This window comes from Pelodiscus sinensis, unplaced genomic scaffold, assembly GCF_049634645.1.
Source record: "Pelodiscus sinensis isolate JC-2024 unplaced genomic scaffold, ASM4963464v1 ctg75, whole genome shotgun sequence".
NCBI lineage: Eukaryota > Metazoa > Chordata > Testudines > Trionychidae > Pelodiscus > Pelodiscus sinensis.
Window position 1 is genome coordinate 287589 of NW_027465860.1, and position 27989 is coordinate 315577.

Here is a 27989-nt window from a genome sequence, read left to right on the forward strand (position 1 = left end):
TTGGCCCGCACTGGCTGATGGGAAGGAGACCGGGCGGACACTACATCTCCCGTGGTGCCTTGGCCCGCACTGGCTGATGGGAAGGAGACCGGGCGGACACTACATCTCCCGTGGTGCCTTGGCCCGCACTGGCTGATGGGAAGGAGACCGGGCGGACACTACATCTCCCATGGTGCCTTGGCCCGCACTGGCTGATGGGAAGGAGACCGGGCGGACACTACATCTCCCGTGGTGCCTTGGCCCGCACTGGCTGATGGGAAGGAGACCGGGCTGACACTACATCTCCCGTGGTGCCTTGGCCCGCACTGGCTGATGGGAAGGAGACCGGGCGGACACTACATCTCCCGTGGTGCCTTGGCCCGCACTGGCTGATGGGAAGGAGACCGGGCGGACACTACATCTCCCATGGTGCCTTGGCCCGCACTGGCTGATGGGAAGGAGACCGGGCGGACACTACATCTCCCGTGGTGCCTTGGCCCGCACTGGCTGATGGGAAGGAGACTGGGCGGACACTACATCTCCCATGGTGCCTTGGCCCGCACTGGCTGATGGGAAGGAGACCGGGCGGACACTACATCTCCCATGGTGCCTTGGCCCGCACTGGCTGATGGGAAGGAGACCGGGCGGACACTACATCTCCCGTGGTGCCTTGGCCCGCACTGGCTGATGGGAAGGAGACCGGGCGGACACTACATCTCCCATGGTGCCTTGGCCCGCACTGGCTGATGGGAAGGAGACCGGGCTGACACTACATCTCCCATGGTGCCTTGGCCCGCACTGGCTGATGGGAAGGAGACCGGGCGGACACTACATCTCCCGTGGTGCCTTGGCCCGCACTGGCTGATGGGAAGGAGACTGGGCGGACACTACATCTCCCGTGGTGCCTTGGCCCGCACTGGCTGATGGGAAGGAGACCGGGCTGACACTACATCTCCCGTGGTGCCTTGGCCCGCACTGGCTGATGGGAAGGAGACTGGGCGGACACTACATCTCCCATGGTGCCTTGGCCCGCACTGGCTGATGGGAAGGAGACCGGGCTGACACTACATCTCCCATGGTGCCTTGGCCCGCACTGGCTGATGGGAAGGAGACCGGGCGGACACTACATCTCCCGTGGTGCCTTGGCCCGCACTGGCTGATGGGAAGGAGACCGGGCGGACACTACATCTCCCATGGTGCCTTGGCCCGCACTGGCTGATGGGAAGGAGACCGGGCGGACACTACATCTCCCGTGGTGCCTTGGCCCGCACTGGCTGATGGGAAGGAGACCGGGCGGACACTACATCTCCCGTGGTGCCTTGGCCCGCACTGGCTGATGGGAAGGAGACCGGGCGGACACTACATCTCCCGTGGTGCCTTGGCCCGCACTGGCTGATGGGAAGGAGACCGGGCGGACACTACATCTCCCATGGTGCCTTGGCCCGCACTGGCTGATGGGAAGGAGACCGGGCGGACACTACATCTCCCGTGGTGCCTTGGCCCGCACTGGCTGATGGGAAGGAGACCGGGCGGACACTACATCTCCCATGGTGCCTTGGCCCGCACTGGCTGATGGGAAGGAGACCGGGCGGACACTACATCTCCCGTGGTGCCTTGGCCCGCACTGGCTGATGGGAAGGAGACCGGGCGGACACTACATCTCCCGTGGTGCCTTGGCCCGCACTGGCTGATGGGAAGGAGACCGGGCGGACACTACATCTCCCGTGGTGCCTTGGCCCGCACTGGCTGATGGGAAGGAGACCGGGCGGACACTACATCTCCCATGGTGCCTTGGCCCGCACTGGCTGATGGGAAGGAGACCGGGCGGACACTACATCTCCCGTGGTGCCTTGGCCCGCACTGGCTGATGGGAAGGAGACCGGGCTGACACTACATCTCCCATGGTGCCTTGGCCCGCACTGGCTGATGGGAAGGAGACCGGGCGGACACTACATCTCCCGTGGTGCCTTGGCCCGCACTGGCTGATGGGAAGGAGACCGGGCGGACACTACATCTCCCGTGGTGCCTTGGCCCGCACTGGCTGATGGGAAGGAGACCGGGCGGACACTACATCTCCCGTGGTGCCTTGGCCCGCACTGGCTGATGGGAAGGAGACCGGGCGGACACTACATCTCCCGTGGTGCCTTGGCCCGCCATGTGGCTACGTTTACGACGCGTCTGGCCCTTGTTCCGCGCAAGCGGCGTTGGCGCGGACCCGGGGGCCGCCATGAGCAAGCGCAAGGCGCCGCAGGAGAGTCCCAACGCGGGGATCACCGACTTCCTGAGCGGTGCGCGCGGGGCCGGGGCCGGGGCTGGGGCTGGGGGCGGGGCCTGGGGTCCGGGCTGGGGCTGGGGGCCGGGGCTGGGGGCGGGGGGCGGGGCGCGGGGCCTGGGGGGCGGGCGTGGCTGGGGCTGGGGGAGGGGCCTGGGGGCGGGCGTGGCTGGGGCTGGGGGCGGGGCCGCGCCTGAGCCGTGCGCGTGTCCCCGCAGAGCTGGCGAACTACGAGAGGAACGTGAGCCGGGCCGTGCACAAGTACAACGCCTACAGGTAGGGGCGGGGCGGCGTGACTCGCGCCAGGGCGGTGGCGCGGGGGGGCCGAAGGGGCGGTTATCGCACGTGACGTTGCGGCGGGGACACGAGAGATTTGCGCCTCGAGGGGCGCGTGGGACACGCCCCTGCACGTTCTGGGGGGGGGGGCTGTCGGTGTCACTGCTCGTCCCTCCCTTCGCGAGCCAGCGGCTCTGCCCGCTGATTTTGCTCCCCAGGCCTTGGTGCCGGTGGACGCGCTGCTGCGGCCGTGGCCCAGGCCCAGGCTAAACCCGAACCCGCCAGCGGGCTGGGGCGCTGTGCACCGACACAACACGCAGACTGTCGTGAGCGTTGCTGGGCACGGCCCACTGCTTCAGATGCGCAGTGTTGGATGTCCAGAGCAGGGGCGGTGGGTATGCGACTAGCAAGGGGAAAGCTGAGCCGGAGTGTAACAGGAAAAGCAAATAGTCTATAAGCACCTAAAGACTGGGTAGTCAAAAGAGGCAGTTAAGAACCATTAGTAGGCAATAGAGCAGAGTACTAACACCAGATACTATACAGACAAACAGAACACAGGACTATGTAGCACTTTAAAGACTAACAAGATGGTTTATTAGGTGATGAGCTTTCGTGGGCCAGACCCCCTTCCTCAGATCAAATAGTGGAAGAAAATTGTTACAACCATATATACCAAAGGATACAATTAAAAAAATGAACACACATGAAAAGGACAAATCACACTGCAGAACAGAAGGGAGTTGGGGGGGAGGTAAATGTCTGTGAGCTAATGATATTAGAGGTGATAATTGGATAAGCTATCTTTGTAATGGGTAAGATAATTAGTCTTTATTCAAACTTAAGTGTAAAGCTCATCACCTAATAAACCATCTTGTTAGTCTTTAAAGTGCTACATAATCCTGTTTTTTGTTTCAGCTACACCAGACACACATGGCTACATTTCTATCACTATATAGACAAAGAATCACTATCACCTTCATTGTTTGGTAGGTTGATAATGTCCATTATTTAATCCATTAGCATGAGTATCAAACTTGTGAATGAATTGTAGTTCCAGTCTTTCCTTGAGTATTTGGCTTGTGGAATTGGTCTGTAACAAAACAAGATCTGTTAATGAATGCCCAGGCAGATTGAATCTTCAATCAAACCCTAACGCACCCCGATCCTTCATTTACTTTTGGTTCTGGACATAGAATCATAGACCTGGAAGAGGCCTCAGGAAGTCATCAAGTCCAGCCCCCTGCCCAAGGCAGGATCAATCTCAACTAAATCAACCCAACCAGGGCATTGTCAAGCCGAGACAGCCAACACTCCAGTCATCTGAAGAAGTGGGCTTTGCCCACGAAAGCTCATGATACCATTTACGTGTTTTGTTAGTCTTTAAAGTGCTACCAGACTATTTGTTGTTTTTTAAGTTTGTCCATATAATGTACTTTCTAGAGCTGTCAATTGACCTGAGTTAACACCTGTGATTAAAGCAGGACAGGATTAACAGATTACATTTTTTAATGTGTTAACTGCAGGTGTTAATGCTGGGCTGCTGTCCCTTTCATGAGCAGAGCTAGGGATCAGCTGGGAACTCCAGCTGATTGCAACAGTAGAGCTAGGGATGTCCCTTTGAAGTGCCACTCTGGTGCTGGGGACTCCAGCTTATCCCGGGCTCCATGCAGCGCTGCCCCATTGAAATGCTGTTGTGGCATTTCAAAGGGTAGGCACATGCAATTAATCGTGATTAATTTTTTTAATCACTTGACAGCCCTAGTACTTCCCACAGCACAATATTTACAGATCAACAGTAATTCTGGTAGGCATCTGAGTGGTATAGTAACACCAATTTTTTAATGGTGTAATATTATTGTCCTATGTATACCAAGTGTCAAAACAGTAGACCTAACGAGCCGTTCTATGAACTTCTACTAGAAATCCTAGACTCATTCAATACTTTTCTTCCTTTTCTTCCTCACTGTTCATTCTGAGAGAAACTATTTTACATAAGTCTGTTCTCATACTTTTTAATTTTTTCTAAACTGGGCCTTGGATGGAAAATTGGAAAAAATCCTTCACTCTGAAAATATCTGAGGTGATTAAAGGGATTTCGATAAGTAGTTTTTGTAACATCTTTTTGAATAACAAGGCATTTTGTAAGTTTAATTTAGCACTGTTCTTGACCTTATTTCTAAAGGTCCATTTGTGCATCCCTCATGTTAAAATACATGACTCTTATTGATTGCTTGGAGGAAAGTAGTATTATGTTGAGCTGCCTTTTTTTTGGTTTTGTTTTGTTTTGTTTTTTGTTTTGTTTTGTTTTGGGTTTTTTTTTTTAATTTATTTCTCATGCACAAGGAATAGGAGACCTCAGAGTAGTTACGCTAGTGCCACTCACTGCCCCAGGATGGAATTGCACAAAGTGCATTTACGTGGAAGGTGTACACCAAATGTTTCTGTTCACTTGATATTGTTCACTGAAGGCTGGAATGTGAATGGAACTGTCATTTTTTTTCCATATAGAAAAGCAGCTTCTGTAATATCAAAGTATCCAAGCAAGATAAAAAGTGGAGCTGAAGCAAGGAAGCTGGTAAGCTGTAAAATAGCTAGTGGTTTAATCCAAGTTCCTATCATACACACTTGAATTTCATTGGTCTGTAAATATATTGGTACATTATAATACATAATATTATTGTGGTAATTGAGGAGACTGACATGCATTTTTCTTGCATTTTCTCAGAAGTTTACATTTAGTACAGGAATTGTAAATTTTGCTAAAAGCCCATTTTAAAATGTTACTGTATAACAGGTAAAATTAGAGTCTACTTCTGTTGCTCATAAGGTTACTGCTTCAAATTATGAACATTAGCAAATGTGACAGCTCTTCCATTTCCCAGGTATTGTCTTGTACATTTGTGTTTCTGCTTTGCAAGTTTCTGAACTTAGTTTTGTAGTTTTTCCATAATGCCTGTGGTACTAGCTATCCTGAAGATAAAATTTAGACTTTTTGGTTCCCTTTCCTATTCCAGGAAGGAGTAGGAGCTAAAATAGCTGAGAAGATAGATGAGTTTTTATCCACTGGAAAACTACGTAAGCTTGAAAAGGTGAATTTATTTGACTTCCTTCTCTGTGGGTATTTTTCTTTGTGCTTTTCAAGGCCTCCTGATAACTCCATGCAATTTCTTTACTGCTTTTGGAGAGACTGAGGCCAAGCAAGAGGGATATGCATGTAAAATACCAGGGAAGTACAAAGAGAAAAATGGGAATGTTAAAAACAAACCAACAAAAAAAAACCTGAAATAAAATGGTATGTTCCTGGAACCATTACGTGATATGATCACTAACAAAACATGTAGATGGTATCATGAGCTTTCGTGGGCACAGAAGTGGGCTGTGCCCATGAAAGCTCATGATACCATCTACATTATTTTGTTAGTCTGTACAGGATAAACTTAAAAAACAAGAAGTAGTCTGGTAGCACTGTATAGACTAACTCTGCTACCTCCTGAAGCTGATGATATGATCAGTTTGCCTGCTTGCCTGTTCTGCCCAACAAATTGATGAAGTGGATTCTCATAGAAGTTTTACATTTTTACTTTTTATTTTTTTGTCAGTGCCATTTACCTAAGTGTGGACAAACACATATAAAGTTGCTAGCACATGGCTTTTCCCAATGTACTGGCCTGCTGCACCCTCTCTTGTTCTTAATTTTGGCTCTCACACCTCTGCCAGTGGATGTAAAATCTGTGCAAGTCTCTGTATGTACTTAATTCTGACACGTAGAATTTATTTCAGTATTCAGATGGGTTCAGACAATAGCTTTAAATTAGGGATGTGAATGGTTAACCGATTAAAAATGGCACTTACCAGGAATTGCTTACCGGCTACTGTTAACCAGTGGGCTGTAGCAGCCCTCTGCCCACTACAGGCAGGCTCGGCCTGGCTGGAGTGGCCCTCCACCCACCTCATTTCATTAGTTAAACATAACATTTAACCAGTTGAATTTATATCCCTATTGTAAATATGCAGTTGTAAATCTGAATACTTGTCAGCCTATATGGAAAGACTTTTTTTTTCCCCCTGTCCGCTAAAAAAAGAAGTAGCTTACTTAAAGCCATAACATCCCCTTAAGCCACAAACACTCTTCTCTGGAAACCAAAGATGATTCTAGAGCCAAGCGCTTGTCACTGAAAACCATTTCTCCAGGTTCTGTAGATCATTCTAGGCAATCATGCCATAAGTCTGTGATGTGTAGGTAATAACAGATCAGATCCAAAAGACTACAGCAACTTTCCAGATCTGAGTTATTCTGTGACTTTTCAAGTGTATTTAGAGAACCATCTCTCTTCTTTAGATTCGGCAGGATGATACAAGCTCATCTATCAATTTCCTGACCCGAGTTAGTGGTATAGGGTAAGAATTTCTTTTGCATGATTCTATCCACTTGTAGAGTTATTAACAGCAGTGTAGAGATTGAACTGGCACCAGGACATCCAAAGTAAGCCATCAGGGATTCAAGATGGAGTCCAGGGGCAAATCTGCATAAAGAAGGTAGTGGAAGTCATGGATGTGGATGAGGACATCTGCTTATAACATGGAACAGAGGAGCTGCCAAAGTCTGAGCCTTCCAAAAGGAATCTGAAGGAGCCACTAGAGAGATTGGAGAAACTGGCTTAAGTGTGTTGTCTTCAGCCTTTCTATAGCAAACTTGTTAAGGTGGGTAATGTTGTTCTCTCACATGTGGAGAAACCAAGGCACAGAGAAGTTAAGTGACTTGTCCAAAGCCACCAGGCAAGTCAGTGCTAGCAGTCCCTTGACCCCTGTCCTCTTCCTCTCATCTCCTGGTCCGCTCAAGCAGTATATGCCAAGTTGAGGGAGAATGTGAGAATAAATGTAAGAAATGGCTTTGGACTATGTGCCCGGTAATAAACTCGGTGTAATCAGTTAGTAAATTCTGGTGTAATGTGCTATTCTTGGATATATTTTCTGCTAGAGAGGTTTCACTGTGTCAGTTTGGTTATGAGGTGCCCTGTCCCTTTGCAGCCCTTCTGCAGCTAGGAAGCTTGTGGATGAAGGGATAAAGACATTGGAAGGTGAGTATACCATAAACTCTGCTGATTTCAGAGTGTTTGATTAGAAGAATGTGAAAGGATTTACACTGCAGGGCTTAACTCGAAATTATGCAAATTGAGCTACATCAATTGCGTATCTTATTTCGCAATAGGAAGCATCTGTCTACACAGCACTTTTTTCGAAATAGAGCACTCTTCCTCCGACTTCTCTTATTCCTTGTACGATGAGGGTTACAGGAGTCAGAGTAAGAAGTCCTCCAGTTTGACGGTATTTAGTCACTATTTTGAAGTAACTGCTGCTATGTAGATGGAGACTAAGATATTTCAGAACAGTGCTAGTTATTTTGAAATAGTGTTGCAGTGTAGATGTACCCTAAGTGACAGCAGTTACACAGTTAAGGGATAGGCATACTGCGTTCCAAAGCTTTGGTCAGTGTAGTGAAGAAATTCATGAGATTTGTTCTCAGTTATATGATGGGACAATATCCAAGGAAAGGGAAAATGATTTGGCTTCTTGGTTTGAGGAAACGGACCTTTTCAGTTATTTCTTCTAGGGCAGGAAGCTCTGAAGAGTGTGGCTTCAGTACATGTGTGCTTATGCTGCAGCAGTGTGATTCCTCTGACAGTGTACGCATACCTTTCTTTTGGTTGAGTGCCTAAGACGCACTTAGATTCATAAGGCCAAAAGGGTTTGCTGTGGTCATCTTGTCTGATTGCCTTCATAGCACAAGCTATAGAGCTTTTCTGAAATAAATCCTGTTTGAACTAGAGTATGCATCAGTTAGAAAACCATACAGTTGTGATTTAAAAATTGCCAGTGATGGGAGAATCCACCTCATTGCAGGAGAAATACCAGCTAATTCGAGTTAGGGCTTTACTTCGGAATCCCGTTTCACTGCCGCGTATAGACGTGGGCAGTTACTTCGGGCTAGTCAATTTCTAAAAATGGCTACTGGACGGGAATATGCAAATCATGCGTGGGATATTTAAATCCCGCGCTTCATTTGCAATTTCGGTCGCCCTCATTAGCCTCCCTAGATTGATCTAGGGGGTTAGTGTAGACATATAATTAAAGTATGGGTAACTTAAATATTTTTGCCTGGTAATTTCCACCTTCAGTTTTAAAATTGTTCCACGACACATACCTGGGTTCCCTGGTCTATCAATTCATGATTTCATTCTGCTCCTCTCATCCTAATCCATTTGTTCCAATGTGCCTTAAACTTCTTCATTACTACTTATATCTTTACTGAAGGGTATGTAAAGAAGTTTATAGGAACATAGGTCTTAAGGTCACTAGATAAGATTCCTTCTTCCTCAGGTTATCCATTCCTTCTCTCCTGCCTGCCAGCAGGTTAGGGCACTCTCCCTTCCCCTCCGGCCCTTTTAATATCTCTGTGTCCATCACCAATGCGTCTGGTTCCATTTTCCAGTTTGTGGCTGTCTACATCAGACCCTTATAGGATTGTAGTGGCTTCTCCATCATTGGCAGTTCTTAAATCAAGATCAGATGTTTCTTTAAAAGATGTGATTTAATTCAAAAGGCATTATGTTGGGGACAGGGGAGCCAACAGCCTCCATGGGCCCCCTAGGCAAGGTCTGGGGGGGGGGGCGGGGAGGCTATGCATTTCCAGAAAGAGCGGGGCAGAGAGCAGCCATCCATCTGTGCCTCCCCTACACCTTTAGCCCTCAGGGCAAAATGAGCATGCGGTGTGCCTGTGGCCATTTAAAGCCTGGGTCCCTTTGAATCACCAGGCTCTGGGGCAGTGGTCCTGAAACTTTTGGGCCCATCGGGCGCCCGGGAGGTGGAGCTGGCCCTGATCACTTGGCGGGCACACAGAAATTTGCAGCCCTCATCCCCCAGGCAGACTTGGTTGGAGAAGTTCTATGAGCTGTTACACAGGAAGTCAGACTAGATCAGTGGTCTTCAGCCTTTTTAACCACAAGATCATTTTTTCAATTTAAATGCAATATAAGATCTACCTCAAACCCAAATACCCTTGCCCCACTTTCTTCCCACCTCTTCTCCAAGAACTCACCCTGCTCACTCCATCCCCTTCCTCTAAGCACCCCCACCTCTGAGCCCTCTCCCAGGAGCAGCACCTACTACCCCTTGTGCCAGCCCTGACTCTGAGCCAGTACCCCATACTCCCTCCTGTAACCCAACACACTGCCCCAGCCCAGAGCCTTCTCCTGCCCCCCAAACTCCTTTATAGAGCCTGAATACCCCTCCTGAACCCCTTGCCCCAGCCCAGTGAGTGTGGGGGATGGAGTAAGCAGGGCAAGGCTTTGGGAATATGACTCTCACATTGAAGGCTTTTTGACAAAGTGGTCCCCTTTAAAATAGTGAAACGTACGAATGTATTCAGAAACTGATTTTGATAACCAGCTCTGCTGACACTGTTCCCAAACCTGTTCAAGTTACCATTCTTGCTAAAGCCAACAGACTGAAACAAGTGTGTGGTTTCTAGGGCAAATTATTTGGGAGAGCTCTTAAACTGGAAACAGTCCAGGATTAGAGTTCCCCTCCTTTTTGAGCATCCTATTTTCTCTTCACATAAGATCACACCTTGTCAGTCAGTGTAGCCCTTGAACTGTGGTAACTTGCTCCAGAGGCCGCATTAGTAGGGATATTAGCTATCAGTTAATTGAATAGTCAACTAACTGCATGAATTCTTAGCATTCTGTGATTCTATTCTACAGTCCGCGGGGTGGGGCCAGCAGCCAGTGCAATCTGGCCCCACTCCTGGGGAGCCCCCGTCACTCCACACTGCTACCTCTGTATCAGAGGTAGCAGCGCAGGGTGCCAGGCAGGAGCTACCTCTGTGGACCAATGCCTGCCTCCCTGCACTGCTGCCTCTGATACAGAGCTCCTTTGCCCACCTCCGCCAATGCTGCTGCCTCTGATAGAGGCAGCAGTGGGGGTGGGGCGGGGGGGGGGGGCAGGCAGCACCTTGGAGCCAGTGCTAGGTGGACCTGGCTTTTAAGCCAGTTCCCCCAGCACTGGCTCCTGCTTCTCTCCCCGGCCCCCCTCCCCCCCCAGTCTGCCACCTTGCTGCCTCTGATACAGCATCTGTATGTGTGAGTCTGGGATGATCCCAATCACAAGGCAGCCTGCTTCCAATACAGGTGAAGGTTTGGCCTTTTAGAGAATGCAGAGCTCAACAAGCACTGCACTGAGCACAGTATTAAACACTACAGTGACTACTTACTGACTTCAGATTGACTGTTTCCTAATACATTTTTGCTCAGTGACTGGAACTGATTTGCATGGAACTATTTGTCTGGAAGGCGTGGGAGTTATATGTAGTGTTCCCTGTAAACTGTGCACGTGTGCAACTGCTCAGGAGAAATTCTGATGCCACCCAGCTGATTAGCAGAGCTTCTACAGCTAGGCTTTTGTTTCTAGTGGTGGTGTATTTGCACATACGTCAGTGCGTGTAATTCATTCCGCACATGGATGGAAAATAATTGGTTGTGAGGGTTTTTTTGTTTTATCCCTCCAGGGAATGGGTTTTGTGGTGGTGGTTTTGCTTTGTTTTTGAGGGAATAAAGAGCCTTTGTTTAGCCAGGATAGAATTCTCCCAGGCACACTTTTTGCTAGCCGTGTTATGTCGCACTGCAACACCCTTGCTGTTATTGTTAGGTTAAGGGATGTGTTCTGGCATAGGGATATAGTTTTAGTAGTCGTTACTGCATGCATTCTAATTCATGAGCACAACAAAAGCTCTTATCCTTTGTTTCTTTTTAAAGTTGTTATTGTCTGAGTGTTCTTGTGTGTTAAAGATGATTTAACTCATTCAATATCTATTTGTTAAAGTGATTTTCCTCCTCTTGGCTAACTTTTCTGTTCCGTTTTTCCCAGATCTAAGGAAAAATGAACACAAGCTGAATCATCATCAACGAATTGGGCTAAAGTAAGGCAGTTTTAATTTTCTTAGATATAGTTGCTTGGCTGCTGTTAAAAAATGCCTTCAGAGGTCAGTATACCGTTTAAGACTATAGCAACCATAAGCGGCACGCTCAATAGGTAAGATCCAGTTCCATCCCCTGTTCAATCCTTTTCTCAGTTGCTCATGTCTTATCCAACCAAATTTCTTTGGGGATGAAATGGACTTGGGCCTAGGACAGCCAAAAGATGCATTGTTTTGAAAGATTTAGTCAATTCAGCCCATCCATTTTTAAGTTACTAAAGATAGAGAAAATACAGCTTTTTTTTCTTCTCAGGTTCTGATTTGAAATCTGTCTGGACTACTGAGAGCCTAAACTCTAGGAAAAAATGATGGCTTGGGTTGCCTCTGGCCACTCTCTAAGGAAAGCCTTTTGTTTGCTGCTGATAAAATCAGTTTTGGAAGGTAGTGGAAGAAATTCCTGATAGGATATTCTTGTATGATAGCAGTACTTCCTCTCCCGTCTGAAATCAGTCTCAAGTGTGTGAGACTTGCAAAAGGAACCTTGTGTTAATTTGTTTACCATCACTGTCTAGATTTTTAGTTTCTAAACAATCAGTTTAATGTAAAATGTACAGTATTTGATCTAATCTTTGCTTGGTTAAATTTTAAATGCACAACTGTACCCTTAGTCCTTCAACTATTTTTATCTGTGCAGATATTTTGATGACTTTGAGAAAAGAATCCCTAGAGAAGAGATGTTACAGATGCAGGTAAGATATGTTCTTCCTCAACAAAGCCAGGCAGTGAGAACAAATGTAGAGGGCAACTCAATTATCTTGATCTGTGGGGTTGTTGTGTGTTTTTTTTTTTTTTTTCCCCCTCAACAGGAAATAGCATTGGAAGAGGTAAAGAAACTGGACTCCGAATATATTGCTACAGTCTGTGGCAGTTTCAGGCGAGGTTGGTGATCATTTACATTATGATTCTAGGAGTCAAAACTTATTGACAAATGCCTGAATCGTGAACCTCTACCTGGGGTCTCCCCTGCGAGTAATCACAGTGGTGCTGCCGCAGCCCTATTCCCTGCAGCAGGCTAATCTGGAGCAGCGCCCAGGCTCTGGATGGAATTGCTCCCTGCTCCAGACACTGTTCAGGGACTGGCAAAGCCATCCGGCAACCTGGATTGGGGAGATTCTACCTCTGAAGGGTCCTACCCACTCAGCTGTGGCAGCAGTCTTTCAGGGGGGTGGAATCTGCCCAGTCCGGGCTGCCAGGAGGCTTTGCTGGTTCCCAAACAGCATCTGGGGCAGGAAGGCTGTGCAAGAGCAAAGCCTGCAGGATGTAGAATGACGTGATGATGTCACTCTGTCATCTTGCAGGAAAAACTTATATATATATATGAGAGAGAGAAAGACACATAGAAAATTACTGAAATTTGCAAAACAGGAAGCAACTAAAACAACTAAATTAAAAAAATCAAAGCAAAAATATTCTAAAATGTGACGTTCACTTATTTTGGCCTCTGTAGATTAATCTTTTATGATGCACTTGACAGGCTAGTCCTAGAAGAATTAAACCGCTGCTTAGTTCTGTTGGAGTCTCCAGTGGTGGTCAGCATATGAGAGTCAGTTTGTTGCTCTGTGTTGTCTTGCACAGATGTGAATTGATTAGGGTTCCACAGATGCATCTGCATGATGAGCCAGTGTGGATGCATGTTTTTACTATTGCCTGTTTTCTTTGCTTATACTTCCCTTTGACTTCTTTTCTCCTGTTCTTGATGGCTTCTATTGTAGACTGTGAAGTCTGCCACCAGCAACTTCCCATGTGTTCAGGTCGATGTGGCCAGTTTTTCAATGAGCTTTCAGAGTATCGTGTCATTGTCATTGGCCTCCCAATGTTTGTGCTCCTGTTCACAGTGCTACCTATAATATGGTTTTGGGGAGTTGGGTATCATCTGTACGCACAAGGTGACCAGCTCAAAGAAAATTATTAGGAATTAGATACTAGTTATGTAGCATTGGTTCAGGACTTCAGTATTTGGTATCCTGTCCTGAAAATCAAATGGTTGATGAGATGCATACAAGACATAGAAAAACAAGTGCCTTCTATAGTGTCCATGTTTCACTACCATGGATAAGAGTGCTTATCATAATTGCATGGTACACACTAATTTTGGTGTCAAGTTGAATATCTCTCATTCCACAGGAGACAACTAAGGGTACGTCTAGACTACATGCCTCTGTCGCCAGAGGCATGTAGATTAGGCTACCAGACATAGTAAAATGAAGCAGCGATTTAAATAATCGCCGCTTCATTTAAATTTACATGGCTGCCGCGCTGAGCCGACAAACAGCTGATCAGCTGTTTGTCGGCTCAGCACGGCAGCCATGTAAATTTAAATGAAGCGGCGATTATTTAAATCGCTGCTTCATTTTACTATGTCTGGTAGCCTAATCTACATGCCTCTGGCGACAGAGGCATGTAGTCTAGACGTACCCTAAGTCAATCATAGGCAGAACTAGCTTTAGAAATAACACTGCATGATGTAATCATCAGTCATGGCATTATCGGATGAAGCGCTGCCAAAATAGCAAAATGGTCTATTATGTTAAGCACTATCATCAATTGCTAATCCAGGGACAGAATACGTTGTTCCTGGAGAAGTCTGGTAAAGCACTTTGGTTTTCTTGAGGCAGACAGAGTCCAAATAGCTTTGCTGATCTAAAAAAGCCATCTTTTGGAGGCTGCTTGTCTTGGATGGTATGTGCTGGGAGCACACAATCATCAGTGAAGAAGCACTCCCTAAGGAACAAGTCATTGCTATAGTGTGAGCATGAAGACACTGGAGATGGCAGATGCTACCATCTGTATGGAATTGTATTTAAATACCCCAGTTGTAGTCTGAAAGAATCTATTAGCATAGAACTAAAGAGAATGGTCAATAGTGTAGGTGCGAGTGCAGAGCCTTGCTTCATTCACACTGTTCGTGACAGGCTTTGATGAAGCACCAATTCCCAGTAATCTAGCCAGCATGAATGAGTGCATGATGGTCACACATGTATGTGGCCAGCTTCAGGATGTAAAATGTTAACTGGCCTGCTGCATCATGCTGCGGATGGAGGGCCTTAGCCTGTGTTTGATCAACAGCAAAAATCACGTCTGCTTTTTTGTGTCCCAAGCAAAAGTCCAGTTGCCTATCGAAAAAGGGGTGGGAGACCTAAGTCCCGGAGGCCGGATGTGATCCCCGTCTTGCCTGGACCCAGCCCATGAGGCTCGATGCTCCCTCTCAGCATTGGGAAGCCTGTCACCCATTTCCAGACAAAACAGAGGCTAGGGACACCATTCCTACCCATCAGGGCTAATAGTCATTGGTGGATCTAATCTCCATGAAACTATGTAGCTATTCTTTTGAACCCTGTTAAAGCCCTAGCCTTCACCACATTCTCTGGCAAGGAGTTCCAGAGGTTGACTGTGTGCTGAGTAAAGAAAAACTTCCTTTTGTTTGTTTTAATCCTGCTGCCTATTAATTTTATTTGGTGACTCCTAGTTATTATATTGTGGGCATAAGTAAATAACTTTTCCTTATTCACTTTTCCACACCAGTGATGATTTTATAGACCTCTAACATATTCTCCCCCCCCCTTAGTCTCCTCTTTTCTAAGCTGAAAAGTCCCAGTCTTTTTAATCTCTCGTCATAATGGACCCATTTCAAACCCCTAATCATTTTTGTTGCCCTTTTCTGAACCTTTTCCAATGCCTCTTATTTTTTTTGTTTTTTTTTTTATTTTTATTTTTTTCGAGATGAGGCGACCACACCTGTACACAGTATTTAAGATGTGGGCGTACCATGGTTTTACATAGACAGAAAATAACTCATTGCTTCTTATTTGCTATCCTTTTTTAATGATTCCTAAACTGCTTTTGAAAAGTAATAAGCTTATTTTGAAATAACTCCAGAAATAACTCTTATTTCAAAAAACCAGGTAGCTCTCTTAGGTTATGTCTACACTACTAGAACAGCTCTAAGCAGACTGCCTTGTCTAAGCTGTGTAAAATGAAAGAGGAAGTGCACAGTAGTAAATACTCAGCAGGGTGCTCACTAGAAAGACATTCAATTCTTCTACAATCCATTGCAAATGGTTTTTAGTCCCTTAGTCTTTTCTTCTTCTTAGCACATTAGGGGTGCATCTACATAGCACCCTAAACTCAAAATAGCTTATTTTGAAATTTGGTGCATCTACACAGCACTGCATTTCGAGATAATGTGCCATTTTGAGACACCCTTTAACCCTTGTGGAACAAGGGTTACTGGGATGCCGAAATAGCTTGCCTGTTACTTTGAAAAATATTTCAAAATAACAAGCGTCCCATGTAGACACAGGGTAGGTATTTCGGGATATCGGAGGTATCCCAAAATAGCCATGCAGTGTAGACATACCCTATGGTTGAGATGTTGACGAGGCTTCCCCATTAATCATAGACTCATAGAAATGTACCATTGAAAAACATTGTGAGAGATCATCTAATAAAGCTCCTTGTGCTGTGGCAAGACCATGTAAATACTTACACTATAGGTGTTTATCTAACCCCTTATTAAGAACCTTAATAACTATTCTGTGCTAGTTCTGTGAACAGAAGAGCTTCTCCTCTTTTCTTCAGCACTAGTATTCAAATGTGACCTACCATGATCCATTCTTACTTGATATCAAGATTTACAATAAGGGTTGTTTCTTCTTTTTCTTCCTTTTTTTACTTTTTCAGGTGCAGAATCAAGTGGGGATATGGATATTCTCCTGACCCATCCAAGTTTCACTTCTGAATCGACCAAACAGGTGGATGTCTGTCTTTGTGCAATGTATTATTTGAAAGCTGAGTTTATACACTCTTATCAGCAGATCATACATACATGAACCTAAATGCAAAGGAATGTAACTGCTTTTTGCATTTATTTCTTGATGCCATAATACATTTTCATAGTTGATCAATAAAAATCCTGGATATATGCTCTAAACATAGTTATTGTGGATAATGTAGACTACCTTTTGTGTATTTAGGTGTTACATGTTTTAATTGTTCCGTAGAAGATTTTTGCATAACTAATTTTAGGGATGTTAGCGTATAGTCATTTAAACTGTTAACCAATAAGTCTGGGCTTATCAGTTAATCCTAATGACTACGTGCATCTCCACCCGCCCCCCCCCGCCCCCCCCGCTCACTTGCTGCCTGTGTATCCGAGGCAACAAGCAGGGGGGAGGCAGGAGCCAACTTTTAAGCTGGTTGCCTGTGCATGCCAGTTCCTGCAGAGCCATTTGCCCCCTCTCCCTGCTGCCTCCCACAGAGGTGGGGGGACAGACACAGGATGCTGGAGCAGCCTCTGTCTGTGGAGGTCCTAGGCCCCCCTGTGGACTGGAGCTGCTGCCACTCTACGCTGCTGCATCTGTATCAGAGGCAGCAGTGCAGGGTGGCAGACAGGAGCCGGTCTGCGTGGGGAACTGATTTTTAAACCGGCTCCCCTCATGCCACTCATACAGAGGCAGCAGCAGAATGGCAGAGGGGCTCCCAGAGTGACAGGGGGTCTCCTTACTACACTACGCATTTTAGTAAGTTTGTAACCACTAAAAATTGTTGTGGCTACACATTTACTAAAATAAATTATGTCTAACATCCTTAAATTATGTATGCTAAAGAAATTTCACACTTAATATACTGAACACGTGTATGTCTGGCTCAATAGTTAATGCTTTCCCCCTCTATGTGTGAAAGTTTATTTTCATTTCTTACTACTTCCCTCTGGGGAAGAGGCCATGATCACTATGATATTATCAAAGTGCTTCAAAGTGTTTGTGGTTCTCTAATAAGAGAACTGCTTGTTCAGAATCATGGGCTTGGTGTCTTTCCCTTGTGTATAAATTGATTGTACTTTTTTGTAGCATTATACTACTCCTGACTTTATATCACTACAAAAAATATGGCCCTGCTTTCTTTAAAACCATATGCAATTTTTTGTGGGGGGAAAAAATCAGGCTTTTATATCTTGTTACCAAAAATAACTACATTCAGGACAGTTCACCCCTTCCCCCCCCCCCCGAAAAAAAAGCATTTGTGTTTTAAAATGGAAAAAAGTGGTCTCACAAGATGCTTACTATGGCTTGACTATTGTATTTGAAGCTTATGAGCCTTTGATAGGGCACACCAAAAATGTAGTTAATTTACACAGTGTCTGTGGCCCAGAGTTCCTTAATTTAGAGGCAAGCTACACAATTCAAGTAGAAGTAATGAATTTTAAAAGTCCACAAGTACTCATGATTCTCTCCATTTTTTTAAATCAATGTTTCCCTCTTCCACTCAGTATCACAGACAGTGATGGTTGGAAGCTAAAGAACCATGGCATACTTCAAATAGTTTGAGTGATCCTGTAATTTTGTGCTTCCAGGTGTTTAAACGTAACTTCCACTCTTTAGAATTTCCAAGATGATGATTTCTGAGGTGTCTTGAAAGCATTATGTCATTCTCTTAAGGTCTTTTTCTGTTAGGCAACTGCATATATTTATACCTTTATCACAGTTTAATCACTATTAATCATTATCTAAATAGATCTTAAAGAGGAACGAGATATCTTTTTGTGTGCAGAGAAACAACAAAAAGGGAAATAAATCTTTCCCTGCATATTATGCCTTAGAACCATCTTTAACCATCACTGAAAGTTGGCAATGCTGTTCTTTAGTTTTTTTACAAGAGAATATTTCTGTGTTAAATCAAGGAAGATTCTAATGGACCTGTGGAAACTAACAATCCAAAAAAAAAACAGTCATTAATTTAGAAATACAAGATTTAAAATTGTACAAGCTTCATCAAGTCTAATGAAAATATTTCAGTGCTTTTTTTGGGGGGTGGGGGGTCTGGCAATACAATGTAGATTTGAGAGAACAATTTTTCCTTAACCAAACTTTCAAGTATTGCTTTTTTATGGCATGTAGTTTCTGCCAAAGTCTCATAACATGGTCCTTGAATAGATATTTTCTATCAATGTAAATCTTAAGGAGATCTCAAGGATATATTATAGTTTGGAAAAGAAAAGACTGAGACAGGGACATTATAGAGGTTTTCAGATATCTAAAAGGGTGTCACAGGGAGGAAGAGGGAAAATTGTTTTCCTTGGCCTCTGATGATAGGACAAGAAGCAATGAGCTTAAACTGCAGCAAGGGAGGTTAAGGTTGGACATTAGGAAAAACTTCCTACCTGTCAGGGTCGTTAAACACTGGAATACATTGGTTATGGAATCTCTATGACTGGAGATACTTAAGGTTAGACAGACATCTATCAGGGATAATATAGACCATGCTTGGTCTTGCCATGAGGGCAGAGGACTGGACTTGATCTCTCGAGGTCCAGTTCTAGTATTCTGTGATTCTACATCTGTGGGTCATGTTGCTGTTAACTAAGAAAAGGGAACTTTTTTGTTTAACTAAGGTTTCATTTCACTTTGCTTACATTTAACCTTTATTATTTCTAGCCAAAGCTTTTGCACCAAGTTGTAGAACAATTGGAAAAAATCCACTTTGTCACAGACACATTGTCAAAGGGTGATACGAAATTCATGGTGAGTATTCTCTGAATATTTAATAAGGCAATATCTCCATGATAGATATACCATAAATATGATTTGCACTATTTCCTTTTTAATCAGATACGCATGTGTATGCAGTAACGCAGAGTAATAATTAGCTAGTAATACCTTTTTGTGGTCAAGAGTTGTTAAAACAATCTGTGTCTAGGTGCAGTAGCTAAAGGAGAGGGAACTTTACCCAAGAAGCATTTTATCCCATTGTGTTTATATTAAAAAATGTCTTCTCTATATGTGTTGAAATGTTCATAAGAAACATTGTTTCCTTTTGGTTAATATGCAGCTTTGCGTTCTTTAAATGGAGGGAGAAAGAAAAGGGTTAGTATGTAAGGGAGTGCAAACTCTAAATCCCATCTCCTGGTGACTTTTATTATCAGGGTCCAATGTATCATAATGTTCACCACATCTCCATCCACCTTTCCAACTACTCACTTTCTGATTTCTTTAATGCTTCCCACAAGCTGATCCACCCTTTCCCTTCTCATGCCTCATTACACACCTCTTTACTATAACTACCATACATCTTAGCCAGATTCTCTGACTTAAAGTATGCTCCCACCTTGCTGTCACTGCCTCTAGCCTGTACTGCTCCTTCAGCCTACCCCAATGACTATCCTGAAATTAGGCTTGAATTTACAATTTGGTGTAGATAGAATATATGGCTATGGGAAATTGTCCAAGATTCAGCGAAACCATCTTTTGCTGTGATCTTATCCTTGGTTACTCGAAGATGTAGACTGCTCTAGTGAGAGTTTCCATATCATTCTGTTTAGTTCTACAGGTTGGACCTCCCTAGTCCGACACCCTGGGGACCTGACCAGTCCCGAAGGAGGGATTTTGCCAGTACATGAGAGGTCATTTCTGGACCTCCTGACCTCCTGCTGATCCAGTTGGGCAGCCGTCACTGCCATGACTCCAGGATCCGCAGTGCAGCTGTACGCTGCAGCTCCCTGCTCCACTGAGCAACGGCATCTCCCAGCTGGGTCTCCCAACCTTGCTGGGCAGCCCCACTGCCATATGTTGGGTGCCCCTCCCCCCATCAGCTTTCTGTGAGCAGCCCACTGCCTGTCCAGCCCTGTAGGGTTCCATGCCACTGGCCCCCTGCACTGGGATTCTCTGGTCCTGCAACATCTGTGCCAGCCCATGGACGTTGCCAGACCAGAAAATCCCGGTTAAGAGAGTTTCGACCTGTCAGTTTGACACTGCGAGAAATTAGTAGCTAAGTTAGACACCTTTTTATGAATTTAATATCTAATCTCAATAAAGCAAGAACCCTGTGTAGCTTGACATTCAGAAACGGCATTCCTCAAAAAAAATTCCAGATGAAGTCAGTGGTTGCAGAACAGAAAATGAAAGGAATCTTTGCCCACAGAATATCTGAGGATTGTCCCCAGTTGTGTGTTTAATTGTAATGATGCAGACCCTTAAGTTAAGTATTCCTCTGTATGGAGACAAATTGGGTTTTTTTGGTTTGTTTGTGGGGCTTTTTTTTTTTTTTTTTGGTTTTGGTTTTTTTTAGCGGCTTGTTTAAAGTACTGAGCGAATGCTATCGTGTTTCACTTCCACCAGTTCTGTTTTTACAGGCTCCAGTTACCCTGTTCTTAAAGGCTGGTGAAAAGTTCATTCTAACATACAAGTAGAACCATAGTCAACTGTTATGACTGGACTGGAGACAGTATTTGGTTAGTTCCACTCAATCATGGATTAGCTTAATGATGATCATAGGACTGGAAGGGGCTTTGAAAAATGATCAAGTCCAGTCCCCTGCATTCATGGCAGGACCAAGCACCATGTAGGCCAGGGGTGGGCAAAAGGCCCACCAAGTGGGTTGATCCAGCCCACAGAGGTCCTGCCCCGCTCTCCCACCCCCAGGACAATCATGGCCTGGGGACGGGGGAGCTCGAGATGCTTAGTCAACCCTGGCAGTTGACTCTAAGTGCCATGCACTGGAGGGCAGGGAGTGAGAGACTTGGCACTTCCCTTGCCCCCAGGCCAATAAGAGCCTGGGGGTGGAGGAAAGCACGCAAAGTCTTCTGCTCCTGCCCTGCGAAGAGCACACAGGATGGGGTCAGGGCAGGAGGAGACTTTTTTCCTGAGTGGCCTGGGGTGGAGGGAGCATGCACAGTCTCCTTCTGCCCGTCAGGGGGCTCAGCAGTCAACCGCCGTCTGCTGTTCAGCTGGCAGGTGACTCTTAAGTGCAGCACTTCTTGCCAGGGCGAGGGCAGACTTCACACAGTCCTCCCACCCCCAGGCCCTGGTTGACCTGGGGATGGGGAGGGAGCGTTCAAAGTCTACTTTCACCACCAGCTAGAGGCCCAGCCCTAGGGCAGGGCAAGGGCATCACACAAAGCAAGCCGACCGGTTCACAACCAGTAAGCCCAGTAAGTAGTCGGTCTCCCTGTTCAGGAGGGATTCAAGCACTTTGCCTGTGGCTGCAAACTGCAGGAGGGGACACTGCCACCCAATGAAGGGGTGGCAGGGTGGACACGGGCTCTCCCTACACCACTGTGCCCCAGCCCAGGGCCCTAATCGCAGCTGGTGGTCAGCAGGGATCCAGTCCAAAACTCACTGACCTGTTATGAGTGCACTGCAGCCCACTGACGCTCTGCCAGACCATGGTCGACTATCCCATGGCCCACTCCAATTCTCCCCTCCATACCTTGTACCTGGCTCCGTGGGAGGTCCTCCAGGCCGCATGGGTTAGGAACCTCTGGCCACCACAGCAAGCCCAGTTGGTAGTCGTCCATCAGCAGGCCCGGAGGCCCAGGCCAGTTGTCTGCTTCCTCTGGCTCTGGTTCCCCCTTCAGTTCTGGCTCCTCAGCAGGCGGGATTGGGGAGGCTTCTGACTTCCCGGCTGTCTGTGTCGTGAAGGCCTCTGGCTCCCTTGCTGGCTGGGGAGAGAAGGCTTCTGGCTCCCTCTCTGGCAGTCCTTTTCTATTCTCCTAGGTGAGTCATCCAGGCAAGCCCACCATGGCTCTGGGAGGGGCATTTCCCCCTTGGGATCAGTGGGTGGCCACTCCAGCCCACTACACGTTCATTGCATACATCTGTATAAAACAGTCATTACTGGAGAGGACACTGTTGATGATATGTCAGGGTAGAGTAAGTAGAAATGGCAGGCGAAGTTCAAATATTGGGAAAGTAAATGGGATTGGGACTCTAGTTGAGATTAGAAATGTCTGAGTGAAGACAACAGAACATATTAAAAATCAGTAACTTGTTGCAAAAGGATACAGATTTGTTGAGCTTTCAGAACAAACATAAGGAAGGGGAAATCTTAGTGTGGCTGGAGGACATTCTACGGGTTGGACTTACCTCATCTGGCACCCTCGGACCTGACTAGTCCTGGATGAGGGATTTTGCCAAACCAGGGGAAGTCATTTCTGGCTTCTCTGTCACCAGTCCCACCAGCATTTGCTGGGCTCCCAGGCCCGCTGGGCTCCCAGGCCCACTGCCCTACTGGCCCACAGGGCTCCCAGTTGCCAGCCCTCCACCAAAACTCTCTGGTTCTGGAACATCCAGGATCCTGCCAGACCAGAGGGGCAGGATTTAGAGAAGTTCATCCTGTGCAAGGGTTTTCAGTTTTCCTGTGTAAACAGCTCTGCAACTCTTCTTCCCCACCCGCAATCATCCCGCGCAGTTGTACACGCCACATAAAATAAAGATTGATGGTGAACTAAATGAATTATACAATGACTTTTTCTCTAAGAGCCTTTCTGGTACTTTTAATGTCAGAAAATGCCTTTCCATTCAGACTTGCATTGGCTGTAACTTTTATCCATGCTTTCTTCTACTGTTCTGTTTAGCTGTCATTTTCCATTCACAATCATGAGCTCTCAGCATACCTGTAATGGCTAAAATAGAGGCCTGGGAATTGGAATGCTGGAGTTCTAGTGGTACCTCAGGTTCCCTGACTTCACAACAGTTACTTATAGGCAGGGCTCGACAAACCACGGTGAGATCTACTCGCCAGCCCCGCACCGCCCATGCGCATGCATGCAGTGCCAGTGAATGGGACGAACGGCGCGACCAGCTGAAATCTACTTGCCACGGGAGTGTAGAAACAGTGATTTGTCGAGCCCTGCTTATAGGGATGTAAAATTTTGATTATTTGGTTAATCAAATAGTTGATGCAATTTGCATCAACTATTCAATTAGTCAATAAAGGCTCTTCCGTCTTTGAAGTGTAGCAACAGCCCCAAGGCGCCAAGGCTGATAGAAGCAGCAAGGCAGGGGGGAAGGAACTCAACTAGCCTGTTGACTATTTGATAAGCATTTGCTTATTGCAGGGCTACTCAACTTTAGAAGCCCCTGGGGGCCACAGTGATAGCACATGCCGAGGGCTGCAACTTAGTGTGGTTGCATAGACATGCAAATATATATGCAAATAGCTTCTTTCACACTGACAGGCATGAATACAAAGATTAAGGCAAGACTACACAACACGCAGGCCCCATTTAAGCCAGTTCTGCTGATATTACTAAAATGCAATATTTACCCGATTTCCACCCCTATGTCAGCACTTTTAATGAGCAATGACAGGCCAGGAATTTAACTACTAAAATGCATCTCAACAGAAGACCATTATCTTGACTACTTTTTTGTTTTGGCTTCACAGCAGAATTTAAGCACCAAAACACATATTCACCCAAACCACACTGTGAGCCACAAACAAACAGGCCACCTACAGGCCACGTGTTGAGTAGTCCTAGCATATTGGATAGTTGACTGGTTGTTCACATCCCTAGTTACTTACCTATATGGTAGGTAAGTGTTGTGTTTTGTAGGTGAAAGGTGGCATGGATATAATACACGTTATCCTACTTCTTCTGTTTTAGCTTCTGTGTTATGGGATTATGCCATTTGGTATCTTTTATGGAATTGATACGATGGATGTTCCTGAAGCAGGGAGGGATACCTGAAATACTTTTGAGTATTTTGCTTAATTCATAAGGTCTCAATGACTTAATATCAACATTTCTGTAGTATTGCACAAATCCTACTTTATGCATATTTAACTTGCTTTCTAGCCTAGTGGATTATTGATCCTGATTTGACATGCTTTATTCTTAATATGCTCAGTGACTTCAGTAACTTCCTAAATGCAGCCTAGTACTTGAGCAGTCCAATGGACAAATGCAAGGATGTAGTTGCACAGTACTACAAAATTCTGGCATCTGATGCTTTGTCCATTGTCCTAATCTTTTTACTTTTCCTCTGAGTCTTGTGTTCCTTTAGAAATCCTCATAGTTATTAACAGGGCTCGACAGACCGTGGCAAAATCCACTCGCCCACCGCGCATGCGCCAGCCCCGCACTGCGCATGTGCGTGCCGCTGGTGAACGGGGCGACCGGCTGAAATCTACTCGCCATTTGTCGAGCCCTGGTAGGGGGTGGGGGAATATAAGCCAAAAAAGCACGTTTAGTAAGCAAAATCTCTTACTCCTTTCTAAAACATTGTCTGTGCATGATTATATAAATACATAGGCTTCATGATCTGTGTTTCAAAACTGTTAATGGGATTTTAAAAAAGAGAGAGAGATTTTAGAATTATTTCATTCCTTTTTATAACTTCTGATTTCCTTGTGCTCTTTTAGGGTGTATGTCAATTACCAAACAAAGAAGATGGAACCAATTATCCATACCGGAGAATTGATATCAGGTAAAACTTAAATTGAATTAGCTTGCATCTCTAGTGTAAAACAGGCATTTGTAAAACCATCATCCAGAATGGGGATAGTTGTCATGATTCCACCTTCTCATGTGCATCACACAACAGAATTGCACAGCCAACTCAACTTCTTGTTGGGGGGTTGGAGAGTGGTTTGTCCCAGCACCTGACTCCAAAGCAAGCCCCCCTTCTCCTGCTTCCAGAACAAGGATTGTCATTACCATCCTTCCCCTCCAGCAACTACTGAACAGAGGTTTCAGAGTAATGCACCCTTAACCACTCAATAATAGTTTAATGGCAAGAGTTGTTGCATCCCCTCTTCCTTTCTGTGCCTTGCATTTTCTCCAATTATGTTCTAGGAATTCTGTAAAGTGGGGCCAGTAGAACATTGGGACTTGCTGTAACGGGTAATAAGACTTGAGAAACTGCCCTTTGAGTGAATTCCAACTGACTTGTAACTGTGCTGTGTCTTTTTGTTTTTTCTTTTGTCCATTTATTCTAGGCTGATCCCCAAGGACCAGTATTATTGTGGGGTACTGTACTTCACAGGCAGTGACCTATTCAATAAGAACATGAGAACTCACGCCCTGGAAATGGGCTTCACAATCAATGAGTACACAATTCGGCCCTTGGGAGTTACTGGTGAGTTTGGTCTCCACACTCAGTGATCTATCTAGTGTGTCTTGCTGTAATGCTTGCTAGAGGTACTCAGGGTTGGGAGTCATAATGTGAAGTGATCTTATCTGTGTGCTGCAGTTCAGCTTCCAGAAACCAAACCAGTCTGCAGAAGCGAAGAGTGAGGGGGGATTTGAGAGCAGCCTTCAACTTCCAGATGGGAGGTTCCAAAGACAATGGAGAGAGGCTGTTCTCAGTAGTGATGGATGCCAGAACAAGGAGCAATGGCCTCAAGTTACAGTGGGGGAGGTCTAGGTTGGATATTAGGAAAATCTATTTCCCTAGGAGGGAAGCGAAGCGCTGGGATGGGTTCCCTAGGGAGGTGGTAGAATCTCCATCCCTAGAGGTTTTTAAAAGCTTGACAAAGCCCTTGCTGGGATGGTTGAGTTGGGTTGGTCCTGCTTTGAGCAGGGGCTTGATTCGATGACTCCTGAGGTCTCTTCCAGCCCTGGGACTCCATGATTCTATGAAATCCTGCTGGCAACAGAACTCTTGTTGTGCAAGCTAATAATAAGCACATTCCAATCTTCTGAGCCTGCACCCTGCCTATTCCACTCCTGTAACTGCATCCTCAGAGAAATTAGTAGACTTGCTCTCCCCAAGGGACCAGTAACACACATTTGTGTGATTCAACTGAGAGTCCACTCCTACAGCACTGAGTTTTGTTGGTAATGAAAACAATCATAAGTTTATTATCAGAAGCTAAGATTTAAGAGAGTGAGGATAACAATGGAGGCAGAAATGGTTGCATATAAAATATGCTTCCTAGAATTAGACTTAGGTTTTAGTCTGTTTAAAATTGTTTTAGATGAGAAACTATTTCCAAAGGTCATGGCTAAGATCCTCCTTTCATGAATATGGTAAGCACTGTCCTTTTTGGTTCCTCCGTGAACAACAAGTGTCCTTTTTGCCTTCTTATAGCCCTCCAAATTGATTGTTTTGTCCCCAGAATCAGAATTGATCTCCTGTGATTTAGTCTTTGGTGCCTTCCTATCCCCATTTACTCAGTGTACAGATTTGGCTTCTGTTGACTTACAATGCTTAATTTACATAGCCAACCACATGACAGATAGTTAACTTTGTGGCTCAAAACCTTGAAACATATTTTCAGAACACATACACAATTCCTGAAATATCATCCGTTAGGGATGTTAAAGTGCATTTAAGTAAGCATAGCTGCTGAAAACTTCAGCTGAGGGCAGGTGGCTTTCCAGGAGTCAGGGGGCATGGAGAGCTGGCTTTAAAGCTGGCTCCCTGTGCGTACTGGGAGCCTGCATGTAACCAAGTACACAGTTACCCTTTCACATCTCTGCTGCCTATCCTTAGATCTTGCAACATTTATGAGGATCAGTATGACATGCATTTATTAGATACTTCAGCTATCTTTAGATCTATTCTACAAAGTCCATGTGGTGAATCTAATGTGAGTTTATCATTGCTGCCAGGAGTTATTACAGAACAGTGGACCCTTTACCAGTTGGCACTGAGAGGTGGTTAGTCACACTTGCCCTGAAAACCCTTCCACGCAAAGACTATTTCAGAATGTTTCAAAGGCTACTGACACATGCAGTAGTTACAAATGTAAATGCTATTCTCTCTGATATCAGAGACCTATCTAGGATCAGGAGGCAGCTTTCTTCTCTCCAGTACCTACGCAGCAATGCCACACAAAGTATTCCAGCTCTGGGTCTGCCTGATCCAGCTCTGAAATCAATGGCAAAATTCAAATGATAACAAGACTTGGTCTGTTTGTGCCACACAGGACAGGCATCTGTTTTCCAGCATTATAACAAGGCTGTAGTGCTCTCAGTTGGTTTGGGATTGGCATACTAACTTTAAGCAGGGCACTTGTGCATGCCACCAGCTGATTATCAGAGTACTCATAGGTTTTATTTCTACTAGTGGTGCACATTTGTGTATGTCTTTGTGCCCATAAAAACTTATTCCGTACATGGGTGGAAAAGATTAGCGGGAACATTAGTGATGGTGTATATTGAACTGTCAGGAGCTAGAGTTATCTAACTGTTAACCAAACTCCTATTTCCCCATTTCATTCCTTTATGCAGTTTCTTGGTTTTCAGACATTAGTCTGTTTTCCAAATAGATCTGTCTTTGTGTTATAAAAGAGTGTCTGCACAGGACTGCTGCTTCTCATAATGCCTTGCGAAGTTGCTGTTCACCCTTCTGTTGTCTTTATTGTGTTTGCAGGAGTTGCTGGGGAACCCCTCCCAGTAGACAGTGAAAAGGACATTTTTGATTACATACAGTGGAAGTATCGAGAGCCAAAAGAACGGAGTGAATAATTTGCTTTCATAGGTTCACCAGAGTGCTTGCTTTTTTAGTGTTTGAGAATAAATCATTTAAGAGTAGATGCATATTTATTGCTTGAACATTACTTCAGAAGGTGTGTATTACTGATTCTGTTAAACGAGCTCAATGGCACTAGAATAAAATATGTTTTAAATATTAAATCACCTAATATTGCAACTTGAAGACTTTCCTTTTTATTCACAAATACCTTTATTATAGACATGGTTTTTAT

The 27989-nt window shown here is 45.3% G+C and overlaps 1 protein-coding gene across 4 annotated transcripts; it reads left to right on the top strand.

Moving 5' to 3' along the window:
* Nucleotides 1–2067: 2067 nt before the first annotated feature.
* On the top strand, nucleotides 2068–27940 carry POLB (DNA polymerase beta). Of its 4 annotated transcripts, XM_075915724.1 has the most exons (14): nucleotides 2077–2267; nucleotides 2470–2527; nucleotides 5036–5102; nucleotides 5542–5616; nucleotides 6867–6925; nucleotides 7556–7605; nucleotides 11450–11501; nucleotides 12193–12247; nucleotides 12365–12437; nucleotides 16239–16309; nucleotides 18992–19078; nucleotides 24699–24763; nucleotides 25275–25414; nucleotides 27656–27940. In XM_075915724.1, exons 1-14 carry the CDS (start codon nucleotides 2135–2137, stop codon nucleotides 27748–27750), a joined length of 1080 nt encoding a protein of 359 aa, XP_075771839.1. In that variant the 5' UTR covers nucleotides 2077–2134; the 3' UTR covers nucleotides 27751–27940. The 4 variants fall into 4 exon arrangements, with proteins under 4 accessions (XP_075771840.1, XP_075771841.1, XP_075771839.1 ...); XM_075915725.1 differs by lacking the exon at nucleotides 2470–2527 and having other exon boundaries at nucleotides 2068–2267; XM_025179818.2 differs by lacking the exons at nucleotides 2077–2267; nucleotides 2470–2527 and adding an exon at nucleotides 2608–2918.
* Nucleotides 27941–27989: the final 49 nt, after the last annotated feature.

What these genes read in the sequence shown, in the direction of transcription:
- POLB (XM_075915724.1), top strand. Translation starts at nt 2,135, where the DNA reads ATGTGGCTACGTTTACGACGCGTCTGGCCCTTGTTCCGCGCAAGCGGC. An exon ending in AACTACGTAAGCTTGAAAAG is followed by an intron (nt 5,617 to 6,866) that starts GTGAATTTATTT and finishes TCTCTTCTTTAG; the next exon opens with ATTCGGCAGGATGATACAAG. An exon ending in TCGGCCCTTGGGAGTTACTG is followed by an intron (nt 25,415 to 27,655) that starts GTGAGTTTGGTC and finishes TTGTGTTTGCAG; the next exon opens with GAGTTGCTGGGGAACCCCTC.